A 27,404-nucleotide genomic window follows, 5' to 3' on the forward strand; every position below is an offset into this window, starting at 1 on the left:
GATAACTGCTTTCTCTCCTTCTTGCTTTCCATTCGCCTCTCTCCCAACTTCTTAGCCTACTGGCGTTATCTTCTAAGAGCAGGGAGAGTGGAGGGGAGTTAGGAGTCTGGGGCAGGGGTGATGTGGGAGGAGCTCATGCAGAGGGTCGGAGGCTTAGAGCCAGGGCTGGGCAGCTTCCTGGCTTTCCCGTTCTGAACTCCCTCTGGGGAGCCCTGGGGCAGGTGGGCAGCCAGAGTTCCTAGAGGGCACCTGCCAGCCCCAAGGAGCTGTGGTCTGTGGAGCCACTGTGCTATATAAACACTGATTTTTCTCTGTGCACAAGGGCTGGGAGCCCTAGCCTACAGTCCAAGAGCAGACAAAGCCCAATTTGAAAGTACCCTCCTCCCCGCTGCCGCCAGCATCGCCCTCAGTCTCCAATCCCATTGACCTGCTGGGCTGGTCCATTCTCCTTTCCGTCTGTCTCTGTCCTGTTTAGCGGTGGGCCTGAGCAGTTGTCCAGAACCTGCTGTGCCCAGTAACGGGGTGAAGACTGGCGAGCGCTACCTGGTGAATGATGTGGTCTCTTTCCAGTGTGAGCCGGGCTATGCCCTTCAGGTACCTCCCCTTGACCCCCAGGGCAGGAGACAGGTGTCCCCTGACATGTGCTTGGCCGGCCTTGCCCCAGCAGAGCTGCAGGCACTGGAGAACAGGGAGCAGACCCCCAACCCTCCGTGGGGACCACGATGCCCTCCTGGAGCTGTCCATGCAGAAGAGACAAACTTTGCTGCCTTTAGCAATTTGGCACCAGCCAGCCTCGAATGTGTTCCTGCAAGGTTTTGGTTTGATTAGATGTTAGGAAAATTTAATTTTCTTCTGAAGGCCATGAGGGAGTCTAGTAATTAAAGGAGACTCACCAGGAAGCTTGAGTAATGAGAATTCTATAGTCATGGATGTTATAAGCTTCCTTCCCCAAAACCTCTCTCTCTCTGCCTCACACCCTGTCCCACAGTGGGCCTCTGTATCTTGTTCCCTAACACAAGCCCCTGAACAGGCCCCCTGTCCTGGGTTGTGCTGACTATTGGGCCGGTGGGGGCAGCTGGCCCACCCCTGTTCCTGATTCCTCCAGGGCCACGCCCACATCTCCTGCATGCCCGGAACAGTGCGACGCTGGAACTACCCGCCTCCTCTGTGTATTGGTAAGAGAGCCGGACTCTTCCAGCTCATTCAGATCCATCGTCCCCCGGGGATTAGAGCTCAGGGACACACCAACAGGCGGTTTTGTATTCCGGGTTTGTTCAAAGGCTGCAGTGTTAGCTGGACGTTTCTGTGACCCTTTAACTCCCATTCAAGGCTGTCACGACTGTTGAAAACATTCACCCACCAACTGAAAAATGGCAGGAGCCTTGCCCATTTGAGAAATTAACGATGTCCATTCGGGTTCCAGATGACCAAACTTCTAGGCACTTTGGACTTTATGACTTTAGGCACTCTAGGCACTTCCCTTATGACTTTTCACGGGACAGACAGATAAAATCCACCAACGGAGACATCCTGAGGGTTACAGGTGGAATGAGGACTGAGCTTGGTTTGGTCTCTTACCCGTGCGGAGCGCTGATAGAAGCAAGGATACAAGAAAGGATGGGGTCTTTGCCCTTTGGCCTCAGGAACGTCTTGCCGTCTAGTCAGGTGGGAGCATGGAAGAACTAGCCCCACCTGTCCAGGGGCTGCTGTGTGCAAGGCACAGCGCCACGCATGTCTTCCGAGTGGACGGCATTGTTCTCGTCTTTGCAAATAGGGAAACTAAGGCTGTTAGGATTAAAAAGAAAGTGGTGAGGTCCGGGATGGAAACCTAGGTTTTTTCTGATGCCCAAGCAACTGTGAAGTGCCCTTCAAAGCTGACCTTGGGAGGGGAAGCAAGGTGAGCTGAAGGAGCATCACTAGGGCACAGTGGTGCTTCCCTTCTGGGCTCTCACCAGGTACAGTGCCCGGTAGTCCACAGAGACGCCCAAACCGCGACTGGCCAGCCCGAGGCTCTTCCCTCGGTGACACGGCACAGAAGCCCCGTCAAGGAGGGCACTCCCCTAAAAACAGCTGCCACTGGTTGAGGCTGTATCACTGTGTGTGCCAGCTCCTTCCCCAAGTGAAGTTCAGCATTTCTGTTGTAACCTCCTAAAAGCCCTCTGCCATAGCAGCCGTTGTTAGCTCCATTTCACAGTTTGGGGAAACTGAGGTGTGGGGGGTATGGAACTTCCCCGAAGTCACCCAGGAAGTGAAAGCGTTGGGATCTCGACCTAAGTGATCCGGGCCGGAGCTCCCTCTCTGAACCTGGGCACTGTTCTGTTCAGGGCCAGACCAACTGTCTCCCTGGAAAGCCTCTGCCTGGGGACGGCGATCCCGTCCTCCGCTTTTCCCTGGGCTCCCGTGGCTGGCAGCCCCATTCTGCTCACACCACCTTTTCCTAATAAAACATGAAAGGAGAGAATGGATGTCAATGGATGAGGCTGCTGTGCGTCCTCAGATGACTCTGCAGTCCCTCAGCTGCCATTTCAGACGCCCCAGCCCCTGTGGCTGGCTCCCCCTGCGATGCCAATCACAGGCCCTTTGGCTGAGGGCACGTGTCAACGTTCAGAGGGCGGCTCGTGGCACAGCCCATCTGTTGACCACCAGCCGCACAGAGGGTAAATTTGTGAAGAGCCTGGCGTGGTGCCCGGCACAGAGTGGGGACTCAATGCACACCAGTCCCCTTCCTTCATCCTCTTTCTTCAGTTCTGGCAGAGTTGACTGGACGATGAGGAGAGGGAGATTTAGAGGATAATGTGAAAAATGCGAGTATTTCTGTTGGAGTGACTGCTCTGCTGTAGGAGCTCACAAAGGGAACTGACCTGCAGAAGATGTGCTCAGGGTCATCTTAACTTGGGTTTATGGGCAGACCGCCGGAAGGCCCGAGGAAAGCGGGCCTTCCTGAATTCACTCTGTTCCGCCCACGAGTGCAGTTATTTAGGGGGGTAGGTTAAGGGTCCCTTTAGGTTCTCCAAGGGGTTGATGACTTGGGAAAGGTTAAAACCACTGCTCCAAGGGAGTGTCCAAGCATTGGCGTGGCCCATGCTCTTCTCGACGCTGTCCCAACCCTCTGGTCTCATTGTCACAGCACAGTGTGGGGGAACAGTGGAGGAGATGGAGGGAGTGATCCTGAGCCCCGGCTTCCCTGGCAACTACCCCAGCAACATGGACTGCTCGTGGAAGATCGCGCTACCCGTGGGCTTCGGTAAGTTTTCACACCCAGATCTCGGCTTACAGCAGCTCTCAGCTGTGATCACTCCACATGGCCTTGGCTCAGGCCATTAGTTCTCCGCCTCTCCATTTGCTCCTCTGTTGGCCCCTCGTCGGGTCATGAAGGTCAGTTAAGAATGGTAGAGACGCATGTTTTGGAAACATCAAATGTAGTGAGAGAGGGGGAAATCCTAAAAATTGCCCTTATTATTATTATTTAAGTAGCAAGCTAAAATCCAGGACTGTGAAATGAGAAATTACTCAGCGGTGGTTAAAAAAGAAAAAGGAAAAAAAAAGCAATCTATTTTACAGAGATCGAATCTCCAGTTGTGCTTTTAACTGTAATATCCAATTTATTACCCGCATTCAGTGGAGCCAAGGTCAACGTAAAACTGAATTTGCATTCTGCGTGGGCACTTTCTGGCCAGCTTCAGAGATCGGGAGGTGGCTTTGTGTGGAGACAGACTGTGCCAGTAGGGAGGACAGTGCTCTGAGTGCAGAAGTTAATTGCTGTGGATTCATCAGATATTGTGCACTGGGAATTAACTTACTCCCAAGTATCTCTGTTAAAGAGAAAAGGACGTGTGTCGGCATGGAACTGAGGGGCTGTCCACGTGGGTCACCCTGCCCAAGTCATCGCTCTGCTCCCAGGGACAACACGTCCCGGGCTGGGGTGTCCCAGTCTGCGACCTCAGGAATGAAGACCACCTATTTCATCCTCACTTCAGCCTCGAGGAGGTCTTTTGATGGTGCTTTCAGCAGAAGGTAGTCTGAACTGGCCTTCTTTAAATCGGTTCTGAGGGGAGGAGAGAGGTTGGCGAGCCTCCGAAGGATGGAGTCTTATATTTCATGCCATCTCCTAAGGACACCAGGGACAGATGATCGGGTTGCAAAATGAGGATGACTTGGGCAGCCTTGGGAAGTTCCCAGATTTGGAGACATAGCGGAAAGAGGAGCCAGGGTGTCCTGCCACTCTACCTCCAGACATGGGCCAGAAGAAATTCAGATGATACAGGGATGGTGGGGGAGGGCAACATTCAAAGGAAAACGAGTTTAAATGGGAAGCATACCCCTGTTCTCTCTAACTCCTGATTCAGCCACCAGAGTTCTCCATCTCTAAGATACCTACCTATTCATTCCCCTGGGGAATAAGCCTGTCGCAAGGTCCAGTTGCAAAATACCAGGATACCTCACTCCAAGTAAATGTTGGACTCCCAGATAGTCCCTAATAGGGCTTCAGTGTGTAAAGAGCCACCGCATTTACAAGCAGCTGCCACTAGATGGCAGTGGTCACAGCCCATTCTTCCCAAGCAGCTCATTTCAGAAACCCTGCATCCCTGTAGAGCTCCTTTGAGGGGAGCATGGCCCAGGGTGGGGAGGATGCTTGGACAGGGGACTGGAAAGCACAAGCGACATGTGCAAAAGTGCTCATTGCAAAATCATCCACAATTTGGAAACAATCCACATGTTCATTAGCAGGGGAATGAATAGTGTTGTTGGATAATTCATAAAATGCAATTTATTAACATGCCATTGAAATCCATGAATTGCCAGGGCAATTCATGGATTTCTGGTGTGGCTCAGTGGATTGAGCCCCGGTCTGCAAACTGAAAGGTCACCGATTTGATTCCTGGGCTGCGGGCTAGGTCCCCGGTTGGGGATGTACAAGAGGCAACCAATTGATGTTTCTCTTACACATCAGTGTTTCTCCTTCCCTTCCCCTTTCTCTAAAAACAAATAAAAATGAAATCTTTTTTTTGAAAAAATCAATGAACTCTATCTTTGTAGATCAAGGATAGGCTTGAAAAATATGAAAACATGATACTGAATAAACATAAGTTTACAAAACTGTATGTAAAGTATAATATCCCTTATGTAAGTGTTTAAAACAAACCCACATGTCTATTTAACAATCTGAAAACAGGAGCTGAAAGGCCTCTTCCAACTCTGTGATAGTGACCGCCTCTGCGGAGGGCGGTGGGGGAGGGGGTAGGGCCGGGGACTCGAAGGCTCTTCAGCATTACACGTCGGGTCTTATTTTATTCTTTAAACAATGAGATGCAAAAAATCACACATCTGAGCTCATCCTAAGCAAATTAGACAGAAAGTACATGAGAGCACACTTTTTAAGAAATCACACATCTGAGCTCATCCTAAGCAAATTAGACAGAAAGTACAGTGAGCACACTGTAATCCCACCATGCCGTCCCCAACAGCTTGGTCCTCGCCATCGAAAAGTAGCGCCCACGAAGACACGGCCTTGTGGGTCTCATTCATCCCTGTACGGGGCCTGCTGCAGGCCTGGTGCAGGGCACATGTTCAGCAAATATTGTTAGTCCAGAACTATTCTTCTAGCTTTTCACCACAAAAATGAGAATTATAGAAAACCTACTCTGTTGCAGTCAGATTGTCACAATTAACTTGGTGGACAATTCTCTATGTTCAGTAAATGTATTTCCTTAGTTTTTAACAATAATCTAATTTTGAGAAATCTTATCATGAGCAAATATCACCAGTACCACCTCCATTCTCCAAAGAATATGTTATGTAAGTTAAGGATTTAATTAGCTATTTTACCTGTTTCCAGGAGAACTGGATTAATCCAATTAGATCCCAAAGTATAAATGTCACGTGACTTCTTAGTGGAATAGACAGGATAACATACCCTCCTATTTCTGAGTTATCATTGGTGTTGAAGAAAATACCGGTCTTGAAGTTCATGTCTTTCAGTGGGGGTGGGGGCATTATTTTTAAGTAAAATGTTTATTTTTGCAAAGCTATCTTTATTCTTATATAAGACATAAGAACCCCAAATGAAATTAAGTGTTGATCTTGAACTTCATTTTCAATGAAATAAAATGAACTGGAGGCGGAGCTCTGAAATGACTGATTGCTTCCCTCTGAGTGAATAGTAGTCATTTGAGTTCAGTCCTGCCTGAAGACAAGAGACCAGGCTGGCAGCTCCCCCAGTCTGTCCTCACTGGAGAGGGAGCCAGGAGCTGGGATGCCTGGGCTCTGGCGGGAAGGGCTTTCCCAAGGCAGCACACTGGAAGCAGGACTGGATTGCTTTGGGCACTGTCTGCCTCTGTCTTGCTCCCAGGAGCTCACATCCAGTTCCTGAACTTCTCCACCGAGCCCAACCATGACTTCATAGAAATCCGCAACGGCCCCCACGAGACCAGCCGCATGATGGGCAGATTCAGTGGAAGCGAGCTTCCAAGCTCCCTGCTCTCCACGTCCCACGAGACCACTGTGTATTTCCACAGCGACCACTCCCAGAACCGGCCGGGATTCAAGCTGGAGTATCAAGGTAAGGACGAGGAGGGCCCCGTGTGCTCCTCCGTCCATCCCCATCTCTTGCCCAGAACCACCCATGTGCCCAGCCTCCCACGTAGGAGAAGAGAGAACACAGGAAGGGCCGAGGGCATGCCGGACAGGCCTGTTATCCATGGAGGCTTCTTTTTGGTGGCATGTCTCTCTGACCCAGCTGACAAGCCTTATCCAAGGTGGCAGGGCCAACCATACCCGCAGAGGTCAACCTCTGTCCAGGCCAATAGCCAACCGCTTTCCCTGAGCAAGTGGCCCATTGATTCCTCTCGATGAGTGGGCAGCCAGCCACTTCCCTTGGTCTTGATAGACTTACTTACTCCCTCTGGGTCCTCCCCTGTGTGAGGCCCCATGATGGTCGGCAGAGCTAAGACATGATGGAGGATTCTGGTAACAATCCCAGGAGAGTCCTCAGAGCCTTCACAGTGAGACAGGCCCACGCACTGCCCCTGAGGGTTGCCCCCCTGAGGCCCCACCACCCCATCTCACCGAGCTGAGGTCCTTTGACAGACCCCACCCACCCCACCTGGCTCGCCTCCCCTGAAACCAGCCTCGCTGCTCCAGCCCCAGCTTCCCCCGTGTGAAGCACCACGACCCGTGTCCGGGCAGCTTTTGCCTGACATGCGCAGCTGTGCACGGCAGCCCCAGACTGGCCCCGCTCCTCTCGGATGCTTCCCTGAGCCACCAGTTCTAACCTGTTTTCTCCAGACTCTTCCACTGATTTTTTTCCACATTTTTGGATGCTCTTTCCCCAAACGAATACACACTTATTTAAAACATTGAAACACGAGAGGTGTTTTTGTGAGGGTGCCGTAGAAAGTCAAGCTCCTCCACACCCCCATTCCCAACCCCACCTTGTGCAGAAAATCAACTTCCAGCAGTTTGATTTCCCCAGTTTTTTCTTTTCATATATTAATTATATTACTATATCTTAACCAATTTGGATCATACTATAAATACTGTGTTTGCAATTTGCTTTTTTAAAGTAATTTTTAATTATGCAATTTACAAACACACTCATCTTGTTTAAAAAGAGAGAAAGAAATTAAGAAATTAAACTATTACAAGTAAAGCCAAGATCTCTTCATCTGCAGCCTGCAAACACAGTTTATTCCCCAGCAAGAGCCACTCTTGATTTGGTGTGATCATCCCAGATCTTTCTCCACGTGTTGACATGCATCTTTCTCCCCATGCATGTTATATGTACCTGTGAAGAAGTGTGTAATGTTTCATGAAGTTTTGGGCTGTGTTTTCCACATGCATATAGACTATTCTGTATACGTAGGGTTCTGACACTTGGCTTTCTCATCCCTGTTGAGATGAATAAGGCGTGGGTTTGGGCTTGTCGGTTAAGGAAGAGAAGGCCCAGCGGGTGTTCGGCCAGGCGGGCAGTCGGACCGGTCACCAGGCCTGCCCCCTCGGGGCACTGCATCTCAGAGGGCACTTCAGTGAGCACGGTTAGGCTCGTCACCTCTGGGGAAGCCTCAGGAGGGGCAGCCAGGCCCCTCACACTGAGGAAGGGGGTTTGAGGAGAAGCTGTGCTCTTACCCAAAGGCAACACGTCATATTCATCGGTGGGAAGGAAGCCACCACACTCCGTGAAGTTGTGTGGGGGCCAGTCACAGAGGCCAGCCTTGGCTGCACCTGTGCCTGTGAAGGCCACTCAGCCTTGGCGGGCGGAGCAGCGGGACACTGTCAAATGGTCCTGATGCATCAGACAGCCGGCCGTGGCCTGTCACTGGAGAGACTCAGGCCCAAACGTGTGGTCTGCATTCCTCCCTGGGGCGGACACGTGCCTCTCTCGTGCCTCTCGGGCTGCCCCCGTGTATTGGTTTGCTCGGTCTGCTCTGGCCAAGTGCCACATGGCGAGTGGCCTAAACGGCAGACGCTTATTCTCTCGGGTCTGGGAGCTGGAAGTCTCGAGATCAGAGCTCCTTCCAGGGCAGTGAGGGGCGCCTGTCCCGTGCCTCTCTCCTGGCCCCTGCTGGTCTGCGAGGCTTTGGTGCTCCTTGGCTTGTAGAAGCATTGCCCCCATCTCTGGCTTCAGTGTAGCATGGTTTGCTCCCTGTTTGTCTGTCTCCAAAATTCCCTGTCTCATAAGGACACCAGTCGTTCTGGATTAGGACCCACGCTAAGGACCTCATTGTAATTTAGGTGAAGATGAGTAAAGCCCCGGTCTCCAAATATGGTCACCTTCTGAGGTACCAGGGTTAGGACTTCAACAGAGAGATTTGGGAGGCCAGGGTTCAACCATTACACCCTCTGAGAGCCCGGTGCTTCCCTCGAGGTGCCTCCTGTCTGATAAACGCAAGTGCTGATGACGCCACCATTGCCATGGGAACACCTACCGTGCCTTCACCCCTGTGATGGCCACAGCCCGGCCCACTGAGTCCACGTGGCCCTGGTCAGGCCATTGGTTTGAGTGGCTCAGACTCCATCAACTCCCTCCTATCAAAGAGCCCCACCTGCTCCCACGGAGCCCTGGTCTCGGGCTGAGCCCCTCCCACGCTCACCAAGCCCTCCCCTGTGAGACACAGCCCCACTGAGGCTCCCCCGCACAAGCGCCCTGCACGGAGGTGGCCGGGGCTACAGGCCCCCACTCTGGGTTGGCGATCATCTCTGTGGCTGCTCCTTATGCCCACTGAGGCTCCGCATGTTCAGAGCCCAGTCGTCTGTGGATTTCTCCTGGGGAGGGGTGAGTGGGGGAGGGAAGCACAGAAAAAGGCAGGGTCTGTATATGCTTTCAGAGGCCCAACCGTGTGAGATGCCCGGCAACAGCCCCGGGGGTGTCCACTCTGTGGGCCTGCCTTCTCCCACTCGCGCTTCACCTTCATGACTTGCCTGGGCGTTTTCAGGCTCAGCCGTGCCGTCCCCACCCACCCATGTGCCACAGACCTGCTGACACTTGTGGAGCCACCCTTGGTGTCGAGGCAGCTGCTTCCTCTTAGACTTGACCTCGGCTTCCACTGAGGCCCCAACCTCTCGGACTGGGTCGTCTCTGGGCTGGGGCCCAGGTATTCCTGCCGAGGCCTCGCAGTTTGTCACAGACCCAAGTCACTCTTCCTGCCCAGTGGGCCCACACTCTCCACGGGCACCTTCCTTAGCCCTGGGGACCTACCTGTGCCTTGTAAACAAGCCCCAACCGCTCACACCAGGTGTTCTCTTTGTGAAGAGACCTGCTTCACGGAAGAACCACCTGTCACCGGGGAGGCTGCTTCTTTGAAGCAGGCTCAGTGCTCCGGGGTCCCTTGAGTTTCTTTGGGGGAGATCCACCTCCTTACTTTTTCTCAAAATTCTTTCTGAATTTCCCAGGCTGGAGTTTTCCTTTCCCTTCTTCAGGCAAATACCACCCCGCAACCTTAAAATTCTTGGTAACAGCATCTCTTCCTACCCAGGTCCCCCAGTCTGACAGGCTTAACTTAATTCCATTAAAGCTTCTTCGAAGGCTGTGCTTATAAAGAATTTAGTACAGTAGCAAGATATGTAATTATCCCAAAACATTAGGCATCATGATAATTAATATTTTTAATCATGGCACTTTGTTGGAAATTGTATCTGTTCCTGCCGTAGCATCTCCCTTTGGGACAAACCCAGCTACTCACCCACCAAATCGCCCAGAGCCCCGCTGCCGACAGGCCACATCGCCCCTTTGCCCAACCATCCTGCCCACTCCCGCTATAGCTGCTCGATGTTTGGACATCAATTACCTGGATGACTTTTTAGTGAAACCTGCCCGATTCTCCCTGCTAAGACTTCTTTGTACATGTTGAATGGGGACGCATCGTGCGGCCACCATCACAGAGGGAACGTGCTTAGGGAATGTCAGCTGCATGATCAGTGTCGTTTATATTGTGATGACATGTGACACATGCATCCACTTCCATGGAACATTCATTAGGTTTCCTCTGCTTCCACTGAGAATTTCCACTACAGCAATGTTTTGTCTACTTCCACTGCTGATTTCCTATGTAGCGTGGGCCCAATTACTGCCACAAAGGCTACTTCTTATCCTGTGACTCTGATTAACGGAAGGCTGTGCTCCATAGCACATGCCCAGCAAATGCCTCTATAGCCCCTCCCTACTGGGCAGGCCTCAACGGCGTCCAGCAAGGTGTCTGGTCCTGAGTCGGGCCCTCCCATGCTCCTAGAAGCCACTTTCCTGCTCTTTGCAGGTACTTCCTTGTATGACAGTCACACATTCCTGTTAACCCAGCTATTCCCTCTGAAAAGTGTCTGGTCTCCCACCAAGTTACTTCCTTCCTGATAAATTTCTTAGAGTTGGAGAGATCCCACCCAAGTCCTCACCTGACTACTTCCTGTGTTTGTGATCTTGATCCTGGTTAAATGAGATGAGCAGCAAGAAAGAACTGAAGTCAACCCCTGGCCCCAAGGACATGCTCACAAATAATGACTCAGTGTAGCATGCCCTTCCTTGAGCCTCCTTTTTACGTGGAAACAATATCTTGCACATCCCAGTACTGTGCAAAGAGCTATGTATACACCCACTGAGGTCTGTCTAGAAGGTATCCAACCATATAACATGAAAATAGAGATATTAATTGAAGAAGATGCAACATATAAGAAACATTGTACATAGGACAATGATGCTTTAGTTCCCTTCAAAGTAGGCACCTTGGGACCTACCACAGCACAGTTCTCCTGATCACCATCAGCTGCCCCGTTGTATGCTCCTGAATCTCATCGATGGACTCAAATCTCTTCCCTTTCAAAAGTGACTTTAGTTTTGGAAAAAGCCAGAAGTTGCAGGGTGCCAAATCTGGCCTGTAATGGGGCTGAGTCACCTGGGTGATTTGATGTTTCACAAAAAAAAACTCTGCATGAGATATGATGCATGAGCAGGTGCATTGTCATGATAAAGCTGCCAATCACCACTTGCCCATAGCCATGGCCTTCTGAATCATCAAAATAGTTTCTGCAAAGTAATGTTTGAGCCTAACGCAAAATTTGATGCATATTTGTTGCTCTACTCACTCAGTCATTTTTAATACGATGGCCACACAGTGCACATGCTCACCCAACAGCGTCTACCGCCCCCACTGACTAGTACAGTGAAGTCGTCATGGTTCACACATGCCCATTCTAGTCCGCTCCCCTTAGCTGCCAGGTTATATCAATGTTGCACAAATCATTCTCGTATATTAACAATGGTTGGACTTTTTCTGGACAGACCTCATATAATCCTACTCAATCCTCACAATAACCATTTTTCTAACGAAGAAAGCTAAGGCACAGAGAAGTTAAATAATTTTCCCAAAGCCAGTGAGTAAAAAAATGAGTTTTTCCTGAGTCCCAATCTTGGTGCTTCAGCACTACAGTAACTCTGCCACTGCTGATTTCCTTGCTGGGGAGAACATGCTCAGAGAGAGCAAAGTAACCTTCCCTCCTGATCTTTTCCAGCCTATGAACTTCAAGAGTGCCCAGACCCAGAACCCTTTGCCAACGGCATCGTGAGGGGAGCTGGCTACAATGTCGGGCAATCAGTGACCTTTGAGTGCCTCTCAGGATATCAGCTGATGGGCCAACCTGTCCTTACATGTCAGCATGGTGCCAACCGGAACTGGGACCACCCCCTGCCCAGGTGTGAAGGTATGACCCTCTCTCATCCCTTGGGATTTTTCTTAGGGAGACTGACCCAGAGCAGCCCTATAGCCCAAGTAGTTTACTTGCCTACTCCATAGGATCACCCAGGCTGGGAGGTTCTGGCAAACCTTATTCACCCTGTTTTCCTATGGGTGGGACCTAGCCTATCCGGGGAGGGATTCTGGGGACAGAGCCCTGAACCAGCTCTAGGGAGGACCCGAAGAAGATGTGGACCACACCCAGGGAAAACATACTCAGCCACTGGGAATATCCAACCTGGTGAAAAGATGTCTCCTGTCAGAAGGGAGGACTCTGCATGAGAGTGTAGGAGCAGATGGTGAGCTGAGGGGTAGAGAGGTAATCACAGTATCTTCCCAAAGGAAGAAGAGAATAAAGCCTAGAAAGAAGAAATTTCTTGTCCCCCTCATCACCTGTCCCCCTACTTATGCTCTTTCTCTTACCTGCACCTGAGAAGTCCGAATGGATAGTATAAGGAACCTAGAGGTGACATGTGCCGAGTCTTCATTAATCAGAGCCAGAATGGGAGCAGACCTGGAGTTCGTGCTGATTCTACCACCATCTGCTCACCTCAACTGACCTCACCACGTTTTTCCTTCATTTTTCACTCCTGGGGCTCAGCACTCTTCTGCAGGAAAAGCTGGGATTTGTCTTGAAGGGGAAAGCATGGTAGGAGGACAGCATGGTCCAGGGGAAGTGCCCCGGCTCCAGGGTCAGATCTCCCTGGGCTTCATCGCTGCACCACTCCAGCTCCCCGCACTTCATTTTCTTCCCTAGTACAATGGGCTTCTCATCTCAGCTGGGAGGGTTTCAAGAGGAAGTGCACTGCACAGTCAGTCCCTGGCTCACAGACAGTGAGCTTGAAGTATTAACTCTCTGAAGAGAACAGACATTGTTTGCAGAACTGAGCTGTGTTGGTGTTGGAGTGTAAGGTTGTCATTTTCAAAACTGCAGTCCCCTGGTTTGTTTTCAGACTTTCAAAACTATCCCAATGCAAAACCAGTTCGTCATTCTGGAATTGTTTGTTGATCATGTGCTACGTGACAAGTTTCATTGTGGATTCTCTTCCTTTTATTTCTTTTTACACCTCATTCATCTTTTTTATGGCATCACAGGAGAGAGAAAAGAACAGGGCTCAGTCAGACTTCTTGAACCAGAGCCCTCCTTCCTCCTGAAAAAGTTCTTTCTTGATTTTATTGATGCCATGTTCTCTTGCTCTTGCAATTACCCTTCTGTCTGTGCCAACTCTTTAGTCATCTTTCTCTTCACATATCCTGAGGCATCTCAATCCCAACACATTCACAATTGAACTCATCACCTTTCTGCCATCAAACTGAAATTCTCATCTAGTGAAGGTCACCTGGTTACTCACTCAGCTGTTGATACGGATGGGCACCTTCCCTCTCACTTGTCTACCACATTCACCAGGTCTCCCTAATTCTATGTATCCTCTTTCCTATGCATCCACTTCTCTGTCCACTGCCTCTACCTCAGTCCAGGCCACCACTGAGCAAGGCTCCTCACTGGCCTCTCAGCCTCCAGTCTTGCGTGCCTCAATCCATTTTTCACAGCGTAGCTAGAGCAAGTCTTCAAACCCATCAGTACACTCCTGACATTCCCCTACTCAGAAGCCATCAAGGTGCCTCATCTCCTGAGGGGTAAATTCCATACCCCTGAATGTAGTACACCGTGTCCCTTGAGGCCTGCTCTCTGTTTACCTTCTAGTGCTCTCCACTCTCACAGACTTCACATTCCAACTAAGCTGAAAAATTTTCAGTCTTCCCATATACTCTGACCTCTGAGCACATGGTGTTCCTTCCTCAGAGAACGTTGCTCTCCTCTCTTGCTTTGCCTGCTTAGCTCTTTGTCATCCCTCAGGTCTGAGTCTTCTAAATGTGAATTCTACCAGGAATCCTTCCCTGCACTCACAAGACCAGGTGAGGGGCTCCCCTAAATGCCGCTGTGGAATTCCACCCAATGGCGTGCTCCCCGTTGCTGCAGATGCTGGTGTCCATGGCTATAGCCCAGTGCACTGTGAGTGCCATGGGACAGGACCACGTGCTCTGCCATCCTTGCTCCCTTTTGTCTCCCCAGGCTGTGCCAGGACCAAGTGTGTGTTCAGCGTGTGTAGGAGGAATGGTGTGTCCACGCCCCACTTGCAGGATACATTTGCATTCCCAAGGCCATGTCCCCTGCTTGGAAGTGGTAGGATAGGGTCTGTCCGCGTGTCTGTTTGACATCCCGTGCCAGCCAGATGTGTTGGACTCATGACACTGGACCAGTTTTCTTTGCCCAGAATCACTCTTTCATTCTCCTCCTTGGTCACCGAATCTGAACTCAGCAGAGACCTCAGGGACTCTTCATCCCCCTACCAAAGCCTAGGTCACAGTGAGTCTAAAACTGGGTATCACATTTGGGAGATGGGAAGATAGGGAGAGAGATTCATATATGGGCAGCAAATGCCTTCTCTGTTATCTAGGGCCTGGGTTGGACATTTTACATTTTTCAGTTCACATCACCATACAATCCTATGAGGGGGTCTATTTTTAATCCCATTTTACAGGTGGAGAAAAAACTAAACTTCTTTTCTAAGTTCATCTAGTCAATAAATAGTCTAGCCATCATTGGAACCCAACCTTAGCTTCACCACAAGAGTCCTCAACTCTTAAGTCAAGACCAAAATTACCATTCTAAAAGTCTTAGAGCAAGTAAAAAGGGAAAATTCCACTTTCATAATTTTCAAGTTCTTCTCAGCAAAAGTACTGCAGCTCTAACATCTGCCTTCCATTTCTAGGAAAGGAGAGGGGAGAGCTTTATTTAGTGGGTCCCTTTCTCCTGGACAGGTGGCATCCGTGAGAAAGAGAAAGAGGGAGGTGGGAGGCGGGAGGCAGGAGGCGGAAGCAGGCCCACCGAGGCACCTGCACTGAAGATCGGGGCCGGGTGGGCAGGGGTGTGCTGGGGCTGATGGGGGAAGCCAGGCCAGACCGTCTACAGCCCATCACCTCTCCCTGTCCCACCCGATCTGTTTGAACAGAATGACTTATGCTGGGAGCTGGGACTTCATTAGGAAGACATTTGAATTCTCAGCTGGGAGGTGACCTCCTGCACTCACCTGTATTCATGTTCCCTCTCTGCAGTCCCCTGCGGTGGGAACATCACCTCTCCCAATGGCACTGTGTACTCCCCTGGCTTCCCCAGCCCATACTCCAGCTCCCAGGACTGTGTCTGGCTGATCACCGTGCCCATTGGCCATGGCATCCACCTCAACCTCAGCATGCTGCAGACAGAGCCCTCTGGAGACTACATCACCGTCTGGTAGGGCCAGTTGCCATGGAAACAGCCAATAAGGAAAGGGCATTGATTGGGCTCTAAGCTGGATTACCCATCTGTTTATTTAGCACAGCGAATGAGGGGTCTACTTCCTTAGCCCTTAATGGCTCCTCGAAGGGAGAGTAATGGGAGGGCAGTGGTTCCCAATCTGGAGTCCTGCTGGGGGCCCTGAAAGTAGCAGTGAGTGGGTGAATGGGAGTGGGTGTAGACAGTCAGAGTCTCTCAGTATTTCCAGAGTCTCAGCAAAAATTCTCCATTTACCTGTAATAATTTACCTGGACGAAAGAAAGAACTTTGGAGTGGAGCTGTGAGAAGTCTCGTGCTGAGCCAGCACTGTCCAACAGAACTTTCTGTGGTGATGGACATGTCCCAGGACTGTGCCATCTCACGTGGCAGCCACCAGCTACCAGCGGCTGTTGAGGACTTGAATGTGACGAGAGTGCCAGAGGAGCTGATTTTTCAACTTCATTTAATTTTAATTAATTTAAATGTAAATAGCCATGTGTTGCCTAGCGGTTACCAAATTGAATGTCTCTGCTTTGAGTTGTATAGTTAGACTGTCTCAAGTTAATTTTAAAATAGGAACGTGAATTATTAGTTGATAGGTATAGTTTCCTAGACGAGTTTTTCCAAACCACTTGATCTTTGGACAAAGATATGATTGTAAAATTCTTTTTTGCTTGAAGGTTACTGCCATTTTGAGAATCAATAGGGGACAGTGGGATTCTCTTCCCCAAATTCCCAGGGAGAGGGAGCTGCAACCAGACCGCCCTGGATTCATTGCCAGCTTCGTTTCCAGGCAGTGGCTAAGAACAAATGGAAGGGACTAGATAAGTTTCCAGGGAAGAAATCCTTTGCCCAGAAAGGTGACATAGTTCTGTCTCTGCCTGGGGGACAGGGAATGGGGGCTGGCACAGACAGCAGCCTGAGCCTCCTGCACCCTCTGCCACCCTGTTCCAGTGCTGCCTGGCACCGAGAGAGCCTGCTCCGTGGCTCCCGCTTCTCAGGTGGGAGTATTGTTCCAGGAGGCTGGGCTGGTGAAGGGTCAGGTAAATAAGGAACCAGTGTGCACTTCACCAACTCTGTCAGCTTTCTTGGGAGACCACATCGGGAGAGATTGAAGAGAGGTATTTAGAACTTTGGGGAAAGACAATAAGTCACAGCCACCCACCCCTGGCCTCTCTTAAGGCCACTGATGGCACCAGGTAGAGTAGGCAGCCATAGGGACTTGTGACATGCCAGGACCTTCTTTCCTACTGCAGGGATGGGCCCCAGCAGACAGCTTCAAAGCTTGGAGTTTTCACCAGGAGCTTGGCCAAGAAAACATTGCATAGCTCAACCAACCAGGTTCTGCTCAAGTTCCACCGAGATGCAGCCACGGGTGGGATCTTCGCCATAGCCTTCTCTGGTCAGTATGGAAGCCTGGCCTGCTGGGAAGGCCCAGGCTCTCAAGGCGAGGCTGGCCCTGAGCCCTGGCTTTGCCATGCCCGGTTGTGTGACTGTGAATGACTTACATATCTTCTTAGCCTCAGTGTCTTCAAAGTTATGAGAATTAAATGTGTTAGCCTGTGTGAACCCTCCCAGCACAGGGCTCTCTAAATGTAAGTTGACCTCCTCCTCCACACTACTAGGGCAGAGAGGCACATGACATTGACCGCTGGTGCCGAGTTCAAGATGAGAGCGGCAGAGGGAGGCTTCTCATCCCACTTGTTCACATCAACTCATTGGCCAGTTAACCACCTGCCTGTGCCACAGCTGGTCCCTCAGCACCTTCTGGGGGTCATCCCACTCCAGAGGAGCCCAGGGCCTCTGTTGACTTCACAGGACATTCTGTGCATCAATGAAGTCACGGAGAATTTAAGCAGGAGGAGAATGAATGATTCAGGATGGGTTTGTTCTTACTGACAGCCAGTTTTCTTCTAAGATTTCAAAGTTATGGATTCAAATATTTCCTCATTTTTGTCATAGTGGACACAGCACAGAGAAAGTTACAGAAAGTTTTTTTGTGGCCTTTCATCTATCTATGGAATAATCCTCTGTGTTTATAACTTTCAGAGCATCACATATATTTGAACTGAAAATCAGGAAAGCTTGACTTTATACCTCAAGCCAGGTGTGTGATCTCATGCAGGTCTCTCTCCAACTTGAAAGCTTGGATTCTTCACCTGTACAATGAGGGGCTTGGAGTTTGTGGTTTGTAAGAATTCCATGGGGTAGTGAGGCGGATAAGATATTGTTACCCTCTTTTTGTGAATGAAGATGTGAAGGCCAAGGAAGGCCGGAAGACGTGCCCAAAACCACACCCTGGAAACAGTTCTGTCCCCAGTTCTTTGAGTTCTCGCCGTGGGCTGCGCCGGGACTAAATGGTGTTACTACGTCACCTGTGTACGTAGAGAGACTTGACCGCGTTTAGCCCCAGGCCCTGGGGAGAGGTAGGGGTGGAGAAACAGAGAGAGACAGAGAAACAACCACGTGGAGGGCACAGCCCACCACAGCCACAGCAGAACTCCAACCGCCATTCCCAGAGAGCCGCATCCCAAGGTGAGCGCGCCGCAGGTCCTGGAAACCATTTTCTGCAAAAATGAACCAGCGCTCCTTGGGGAAATGGCTGATTCCAGGACTAAAGCCGAGAAAGTACAAGACGAGCCTGGAACATTCTATGGCAGAAAGCAAGGAGGTGCTCAAAAAATGAGGGAGGCATGCCAGAAGGACTAGAGCCAGCCAGGAGGGGCTCCCTCCCACTGACCGCGAAGGGGATGATCCAAGCATCAAAGTAATTCATGTCAGTGACAAGCAAGTAACCTGTCCCATCAACCAGGACACCATGTGTATCCATACAGGCGTTAACTAACCAACAACTTAATGAAGGGTTTATGAGGAACAGGGTGTTTTGCCTCAAACCGTCTCCTCACACAATGACTACAAAGGGAAGAAGAATAGCCCTGCAGTGGGGAGGGCTGGAGGGCACCACCTCCTCAGGTCACTCGAGTGAGTGTCATCAGGAATGGGACAAACCGAAGTCACGCCCTGCCTGACAGGACGCAGCGAGAAGAGCCTGCACCGCCTCGGTGGCTGTCCCGTTAAAGACGCACACCCCGAATCTAATCGTGGGAATCAGACAAACCTAAATTGAGGGAAAGTGTCCTGGTTCCTGCTGGCCCTTCAGTCCCTTGTCCTCTTCCTTTAAATGACATCTGGCTACGCTTCCTCCCCAGCTTCTCGGCCCTGTGAGCCTTTTTTTGCTTGTTCTACCCCGAGCTGATTTGTGTTACTTTCAGCCAAGGTTCCTAATGAACAAGGGTCTAGGACCCACGAATCCTACTTCTGGGGATTGTGTATAAAGATCATCCTTGAAATTATATTTATAACAGGTAAATTAGAATCAATCCACATGTAAGATAATAGGGGATTGGGTGTGCAAATGAGGAGATACAAAAAAAGGGGAAATATAGCCATTTAAAATCATTCATGTAGGATATAACTTATTGCTCAAGAGAAATGTTTATATTCTGTGAAAAAAGTCAAATGATGTCGAGGGGCTCAGATGATGCCATAACCAAAGGATGTAATGATTGTGGACTCCTAACCTAGACCGCAGCCACCCCTTTTAGAGAGAGAGATGGAGAGAGAGGGGAGGGGGGAGAGAGATGCAGGAACAATGGTAAAGGAAGCCATTTACTGCTGCCTGAACTTGGACCACAAAGCAGAATACAGAGCCTTGAGTCATCTGATAAAGTCAACCAGTGAACCACATTCTTTCCCTAAGCTAATTTGGCTTTAAAAGCTGCAGCTGAAAGGTCAGCTCTGCACACAGCCACCCGCATGAGAAAGAACAAACCTGGAAAGAGCAGTAAGAAGAATACGAACTGCACTGACCTGTGAGGGCTCCTGTTGTGCCGACTGCTGCTTGGTGCACAGCAGTGACCGGTCCCCATCAGTTAGGATGGGAACCTGTACCGGCCTTGACTGGGCTGTACCAGCGCCTCCCCCTGCTCCTGTGCAGGGGGAGGGACAAAATGAAACGGAGGAGCCTTGACCACCTCCTTGCCCATGAGTTCTGCAGCAATAACGTGGCAGGTACACTGTGTGTCTGGGGGGAGGGGTTGACTGCAAGAGATCCATGGTCACTCACCAAAACACTAACAATGGTTATGCCCGGGTGGTGGGATTTAGGGAACTTTTGTCTTATTTCTTCTCCCAAAGGGCCCTAAATTCCTCAAGGGCAAGGCCTGTGTCTGTTCACTCTTGCATCCTCAACAGCTAACACAGCGTCTGACCGGGGTGGGCCCTCAGGAGAGGACCATGAAATGAATAGGGGGGAAGAAGAATGAGCGTGCCCAGCGCTGGGGAAACTCGCGCTCTGTGGACAGTGTCTGTTGGAGCGATTCTCCTGCAGAGAAAAAGGGTAGCATTCATCCAGCGCGGCCACTGTGCTCCCTGGTTTACGTTAAGTCCAGGTTAAACCACTTGGTCACCCCGAGGGCGCCACTTGGTCTCCGTGCCCACACTTCATAAAGCTTCTGTACCGCTCAGCACCACATTTTTCAACAGACACGTCTGTAGAAAAAATTAAAGTTAAACCCGAGAACATAATATGACAGTTTTTTGTTTAAAAAAAAACTATAGTTCAGGAAAAGTCTTAAGTTACATTCCACCTACTTTTGGTAAAATGTCACAATCCCACATGAGGTTTGGAATGTGTGCTCCCGGGCCGCTCACTGGCTCTGAGAGTCAGCACAGCGTGGTGGTCACCGTGAGCTGCGCCCCACCAGCTGGTGCTGTCCTGAGTCCGCCCCCACCGGGTCTTTCATATTTACCCTGGTTCTGCCCCAGGTTTTACAGAGTCTCAGGTGAGAACCTCTGCAGGATGCACTGAACTTTTAGGGGGGTTTGCCAACTGTCCACATTGCAGTGCGCAGAACTGCTCTTCTGTTACCACTGTGTTCGTCGTTGGGTGATCTGAAGTGATGTTTTAAGAATTTAGCTTCTAGCATAATGGTTTGTTGCATGTGTGAGTGTGTGTGTGTGTGTGTGTGTGTGTGTGTGTGTGTGTGTGTTTAGTTTTAAGTACTTTTTGGATTTTGGGTTATGCATTGTAGTTTTTTCCCACTACAGTAATGGGAAATAGACTCCTAGTTAGCATCTTTGCACAGAACATCTGATTTCCAGGCACGGATGGCTGACATTCAACAGGAGATGCCTGTACTTCAAAAAGGTCATACAATTTAATCATTCTTAGGTTTAAAAAAATCCATAAAAGATGCATATATGGAAGGAAGTTCATCACAGCTTTATTTTACATGGCAAAACTTTGAAAACCTAAATGGTTAACAATAGAGTATCTCTTAAATAAATTCTAGTAGGTTATACAATTAAATACTGTGAAATCATTTTAATCACACTTTTGAAGTGTAATTACATGGGGATATTCTTGTAATACAGTAAGTACACAAAGACCGACACCCAGTACATATCATGATGCAAATTTTGTAAGTGAACAATACTTCCATATGCAGAGAATGAACACCCTAGGAACTTACAGTAAAGGGTTGGCGGTGGTTACCTCTGAGAGAGCAGTGGGTGTGTTTAATTTTCCTCCTACTGTTTTCATAGATCTCCTATCTTCTTCAATGACAATGTATTACATTTGTGATTCTTTTTTAACAAGTAGAATTTTAAGGAAACCATGGGTTGAGGTGACTTTGGAAGTAACAGCAGCGGCGGCGGCCACAGCTGACACTCACATAGCGCTTAACCACCTGGCAGGTAGCGAATGAGAAACAAGTTGTGAGCCCACGTTGAACTTGCCTCAGTGACACCATCCACGCACAATCCAGTCTCTGCCCAGAGGGTTGGGTTCCAGTTTACAAAATCCACTGGAGCCAGAGGTGTTTGGGCAGAGGCCAGAAGGTAAACAAGCTGACTTCAGCAGTCACTCACCTAAGCCACACCCACACTGCGTATGGTGGAAAGAATATGAGACTTGGAGCAGCCAGACCTAGGTTCAGATCCTGTCTGTGCCACTGGCTTCCTGTGTCACCTTGGAGGAGTACCTGAGCAGCTTGCAGGGGGATCAGCTATCCTGGGAATCAAAGGTGACAGCGTGTGAAAGCACCTGGCATGTAGTTGGTGCTCAGCACCTGCTTCTCTCCCCTTCCCTTCACTGCTAGGTGCTGTCTGCAGCTTCCTGGACTCTCTGTCCTTTGCCATTACTCTTAACAGCAGATAAGGAAAACTGCTCGGTTAAACTTACCCTGTATAGAGATACACATTAGTATCTGCTTGTAAGTGAAGAAGGAGTGAGAAAGTGAAGCCCTGAATGCCTAAGTGCTCCAAGGGTGATGTCCTCACACTGACTGGTCTGCTGTTGTCTTTTCAGCTTATCCACTCACCAAGTGCCCTCCTCCCACCATCCTCCCCAACGCTGAGGTCGTCACAGAGAACGAAGAATTCAACATAGGTACCGCACCTCCCACACCATCCACGGGGGGCCAGGTGTCGGAGGGGGCCAGCCAGCGGTTATCTCTCCCTCCTGTCCGTGGAGAGAAACAATAGGCCCCGTGCAAAGGGTTGTTACTCCATCAACTGGGTTTGCACCAAGTATACCCCCTCTTCCTTTTAGCCACACCTGAGAATAGGAGCTAGGAAAGCTCAGGGTGGGAGGGTTCTTTTTCTGTGATTTAAGTCATTGTGTTTTTGAGAAAAAAATCCCTGTAAGACACTGTAAAAAGTTCCCGGAACGTTAAATCATCCTCAGGCTCAGCAAGGAGAGCTGGGAGAGGGGAGCGGCGGTTGTTTGGGTTATCCGACTGGAGCTGAGCTAGTTACTTAAGCCTGAACAGAACACGACCCTCCACTGATCACCTTGCCTAGAAGTGAGTTCTAGGTACCAAGGGGTGCTGACAGGACCAGACCTCTCCAGGACACCCACGTGTTACTCTCCCTTTGACAGGTGACATCGTGCGCTACAGGTGCCTCCCTGGCTTTACCTTGGTGGGGAGTGAAATCCTGACCTGCAAACTTGGAACTTATCTGCAGTTTGAAGGCCCGCCCCCAATATGTGAAGGTAATCACATTGAGCCACGCCTTTCTGGGTCTGGAGTTCCTCCGAACCCCAGCCCTCTGTATCCCGGTCCCCGCCCAGGGAGGAAGAGGTCACCTGGTGAATGTTTGAATTAGCAAGTGAGTAGACGAGTGATTGTTCTAGTTACGGTCTCTGCCCTGCTCCTAGGTCCAAGGCAAGGAATTGGCCATAGTGGCCACGTCTGTTTCTGTCTTCTTTTTGTCTAACTGACATTCCCTGGAAATGGCATAATGATCACTGGAAGGGGGAAGTTCTGGGACCTGGGGAAGGGCTGTGTCCTACTGGAGTGCGGATGTGCTCAGGGTCCTGTGGGCTGAACTCGGCAACCGAGAGACCATAGCTGACTTCACTGCCGCGTGATGCCTTGACAGAGGATGGATCCACTTCACTAACTTACCCCAGCTAAGGCCAGGAATAAAACTCCAAACTCATTTGCATATAGTAACTGCTCAGTGTTGGCTATTATTATAATTACTAGTACTATTTCTACTAACAAATATTTAGTAGCTTATAGAGAAAAAAGTCAGCTTCTCCCCTAGTCTCAGAAAGTAAGGGAAAGGAAAAAGTGTAATGTGGATTATTTGTGAGGAAGAGAGGAACCACACACCCCAGAATTAGGCCACCCTGATACTAAATGGAGAAATCCAGTAGCTCTTTACTGTAGTTGAGCCAACCCGCCCCCCACCAAAACAGCCAGCCCCCAATAAGAGGGAACCTCAGCCTTCATCCTGTTCCAGAACTTCCTTGATTCGCTCTGACTGGCCAGGCCTGAGTCTCAGCAATTTGATGACATTGACACAGCATCTCAGGTCACCCTGTGCTGGTGCAGTGACAGGCGTTGGGGTCTTGTTTGTGCTCAAATACTGGCTCTCTGGTGGTTGTCTTTTGCACCAGGGACAAGCACACGTGTTGGTCTGGTTCCTTCTCTGTCCGATGTACCTGGTATTTCTCTTTCTTTCTGCAAGTGCACTGCCCCACGAATGAGCTGCTGACAGACTCCACAGGTGTGATCCTGAGTCAGAGCTACCCCGGCAGCTACCCCCAGTTCCAGACCTGCTCTTGGCTGGTGAGAGTGGAGCCCGGCTATAACATCTCCGTCACGGTGGAGTACTTCCTCAGCGAGAAGCAGTATGATGAGTTTGAGATCTTTGATGGTGAGTCACATGCTGTGTCCCTCACCCTGCTGCAGATGGCACAGACTCGCTTTGGGGCCCTGCGAGCCTAATGCTGCAAACTCCCAATTAGAGCTTTCCAGAGGCTCCACGTACTGTCTTCTCTCCCACAGAAGCCCCAGCACATGGGAGCTGACGGGTGCATGGTCCCAGCAGCAAGCTGCTTACACTGCAGCCTGGACCTGCCCCTGCAGAACCCTTTCTTAATCTTGCCCCCACTCAAAGCCAGCACCTTGAATGTCACCCAATGAGTGGGTCACAGCAGTGTCACCAGGGCAAGAATGTGCTACCTGCAAATCCCCCCAAGAAATTTACCAAACATGATGCTTTTTTCTGAGTGGTGGGAGGAAAAAAGATGCAATAACTTTCTCTTTCATTTGGAGGAAATAGCTCAGCATGTCCTGGACCCCTAAATCCTAAAAATTGTACCTGAAATGTTGTAGGATTTAGCTCTCACCCTCTATGGCATATGCGTCTTGCAAATACATCTGCACTAATTGTCCCTTCTGGCTCATCAGATCCGATTAATACTATGTCATCAGTATAGAGAACCAATATGTTCTATTCTACAGGACGTCCAGATGGTCCACATCTCCTCCCGCTGTATTATGTCCGAGAGCAGGAGAATTAGCATAATTCTGAGGCAAGACCACGAATGTATAGTCTTGTCTGCTGCACAGGGATGCAAATTGCCCACGATCCTTCTTTCTGGTGGGTGTGGAAAAGAATGCATTGCGAGATCAATAATTACATTCCATGGAACCAAGCCTGTGTTAACCTGCTCTAATGAAGCTAGCACATCCGGCACAGCTACTGCAATTGACGCTGCTAATTGGTTAGGTCTGTGCTGTGAGGTGCACTGGGGCCAGGACTCCATGCATCGCCGACCCCAACCCCCAGACCCCCCGCTCTGCAGAGGAGCCCTGAGGGCGCTCTGAGTCCCCGGGTAACGGCATCAGTTCAAACTCTGCCCAGAAGTCTTTGAAATATCTTGGCATTCCCCTTTCTTCAGTATTCAGTTACCTGGTAAATAGTGGTAGGTATTTTGGGGGGAAGAACTGAGGGAATCACTACTCTACACAACTGATGTTTTATGGGGTCCTATCTCACAGGCACCCAGCCTCACCTTCTGTCAACATGTTCTATAGAAAGAACTGAAACCTGGCTCAAGTCTCCAAATTGGCAAACAGTAACCTCCCACTGGGATTAGCTTTTCTCGCCCTTTGATTGTATGGCCATGATCTGTTTTGGTTTTGTATTCACTTATTCTGGCCTCCCGCCCATCTTCCCTGAGGTCTGGGAGCATCTCCATAGACCCTCAGGCTCAGGCCCTCCCGCTGCCATGCCATCCCCTGCTGTCCACTTTGGTAACTGTGCCAACCTTGCTTCTGACTGTCAGGTGCCTCCGGCTGGCCTCTGTGTTCTAGAATCTCCTCACCCTCGTCAATACAAGGAAGTCGAGTTCTGTGATAGCATCTCCTCCCTTCAGTGTGGCTGACAGAGGACAGCCATCACTCAGGGTGTCCATGAGGCTGGTGCTCACCCTCACCAGTGTGTTCCATGTGGCATTAGGACCTAGCATGTCCCCCAGGTCCTCCTGAGGAACACAGTCAGCTAGGGGTATTCTGGTCGAATGCAGTGGGCCTCTCCTGGCATGCCAGTTCTAGGAGCCTTCGCCCTGTCCTCTCAGGGTTCATCCCAGCAGTACTGATGGCTCTGCTTTGTTTAATGTGGTCTGTTACTTACGCCAAGCTCCCCACAGCTGTCTCAGCAGCACATTAGAACCGCCACTCAGGGCTCTTCCAGGGTGCCAAGGCCTGTGTTTTGGATTATCCGGCTTTATATTCTGCATTCCTGAACCAGCCCCCTCAGAATACACTCCCAGGCATTTAAGGTGGGAAAAGAGCAGGGGGAGACTTTTCTGGGAAAGTCTTGGAAACGAAGGTGGGGAACTATGTTATTTATGACATTGAGACTTGATGGTTTTCTCTAGCTTTATTGTTATCTACTCATCCATAAGTATTTTTCCTATATGGCAGGCACTGAGCTATTTTTATTGCTTGGCCAAAAAATGTCATTCATTTTTTTTCTGTAAACTGGTTCTACTAGCACTTAGTTGTCTTTAACTTCATTCAAAATTTTTTGTTAGGTTGCATTGTGACAGCTGTCACATCCGCATGCATTTAAAAAACTTCTCAAAATTGCTGAATTTTTGTGTAGCCATTTTAATATTGAAGATGAAAGAAGAAAGCAACATTTTTTGCATATTAGGCTTTATTACTGCAAGATAGGTAAAAACAAAACTGTAATGCAAAAAAAAAAAAATTTTGTGCAGCGAATGGAGAAGGTGCTGTGACTGATCCAACGTGTCCAAAGTGGTATGTGAAGTTTTGTGCTGGAGATTTCTCCCTGGACAATGCTCCAGGGCCAGGTAGACCAGTTGAAGTTAATAACAGTCAAACTGAGACATTACCTGAGAGCAATCAATGCTGTCCCATGTGAGAGACAGCCGACAAACTCAAAATATCCAAATCAATATAGTTATTGGTGAAAATGGAAAAGGCGTCTTTTATTTTTCAGAAAAAAAAATTAAACAAACTTTTTGCCAGCTCAGTAGCACACGCCAGAGAAGTAGGGTGGCAAGGTGGAAGTTCCCAGGTTGAAAACCAGCTTTTCCATTAACCGGCTGCTTGACCTTGGGCAAGTTCCGAGACGGCAAATAGGTTACATGTCAACTGCCAGCTGCGCTGGACTGGCGGCGGCCTCCTGGAACACTGCTTCAGGGCTCAGGAGGAAAGAGCACCTAGAGCAAGACCTGTGGGTGCAGAGAGGGGGGCGGGAGGACAGATGAGCATGCTAACTCCGACCAGGTTACCAACCACTCCCAGCCTTTGTGCCTTCACCTGAGTGGGGAGGAAACAGGTGGTTCCATTGAAGTGATCGACTCCATATCTTTGGTGGCTGTGATGGTCTGTAATCCTGTGTCCTGGGCTCTCATCCCAGGTCCCTCTGGACAAAGTCCTCTGCTGAAAGCTCTCAGTGGGAATTACTCAGCTCCCCTGGTTGTCACCAGCACCAGCAACTCGGTGTACCTGCGCTGGTCGTCGGACCATGCCTACAATCGGAAGGGATTTAAGATTCGGTATTCAGGTGCGTAAAACATAAGGACTCATGAGAAGGGCCGAAGGCCATGAGCCCCTTGAGTTCCTCTCCCCAGACAGCCCTATAGCCGCAGTCTGTGTCTTCATCAGTGGCACAGCGCCCGCGTGGGGCTCGGCAGCCTTCTCCTCCTCTAAGTCTCCCTGACCTGTAACTGCGCGGGCGTCTTGGACATTTCCCACCTCCCCTGCTTCTACCCCTTTCCCCACTTTTAACCTCTTCCCTCTCGTCTGCCCACCCAGAGCCTGAGTCTCTGGATAAGCTTAGTATATGTATGTGCTCTGAGAATGCCTAAAGGTGAACCCATCTCTCCCCCGGTTGAAATATTAATAAAATTTCCTTAACACTGAAAAACCCTAGGCCCTGGCCAGTATGGCTCAGTTGGCTGGAGCGTTGTCCCATAACCAAAAAGTTGTGGGTTTGATTCCCCATCGGGGCGCATACGTAAGGTTCTGGGTTTGGTC

The 27,404-nt window shown here is 49.9% G+C and overlaps 1 protein-coding gene across 1 annotated transcript in view; it reads left to right on the top strand.

The window, feature by feature from the left end:
- Positions 1-27,404, top strand: part of CSMD2 (CUB and Sushi multiple domains 2) — a 546,707-nt gene that overhangs the window by 461,929 nt on the left and 57,374 nt on the right. The window contains exons 38-48 of the mRNA XM_053660680.1: positions 476-594; positions 1,106-1,175; positions 3,128-3,244; positions 6,350-6,559; positions 11,995-12,183; positions 15,333-15,510; positions 16,788-16,933; positions 21,905-21,985; positions 22,478-22,591; positions 23,575-23,763; positions 26,785-26,931. Coding sequence (XP_053516655.1) covers positions 476-594; positions 1,106-1,175; positions 3,128-3,244; positions 6,350-6,559; positions 11,995-12,183; positions 15,333-15,510; positions 16,788-16,933; positions 21,905-21,985; positions 22,478-22,591; positions 23,575-23,763; positions 26,785-26,931 — 1,560 coding nt within the window. The remainder of the gene's footprint in view (positions 1-475; positions 595-1,105; positions 1,176-3,127; positions 3,245-6,349; positions 6,560-11,994; positions 12,184-15,332; positions 15,511-16,787; positions 16,934-21,904; positions 21,986-22,477; positions 22,592-23,574; positions 23,764-26,784; positions 26,932-27,404) is intronic.

The sequence above is a fragment of the Artibeus jamaicensis genome, unplaced genomic scaffold (genome assembly GCF_021234435.1).
Source record: "Artibeus jamaicensis isolate MK-2021 breed Jamaican fruit bat unplaced genomic scaffold, CSHL_Jam_final scaffold_847, whole genome shotgun sequence".
Taxonomy (NCBI): Eukaryota; Metazoa; Chordata; class Mammalia; order Chiroptera; family Phyllostomidae; genus Artibeus; species Artibeus jamaicensis.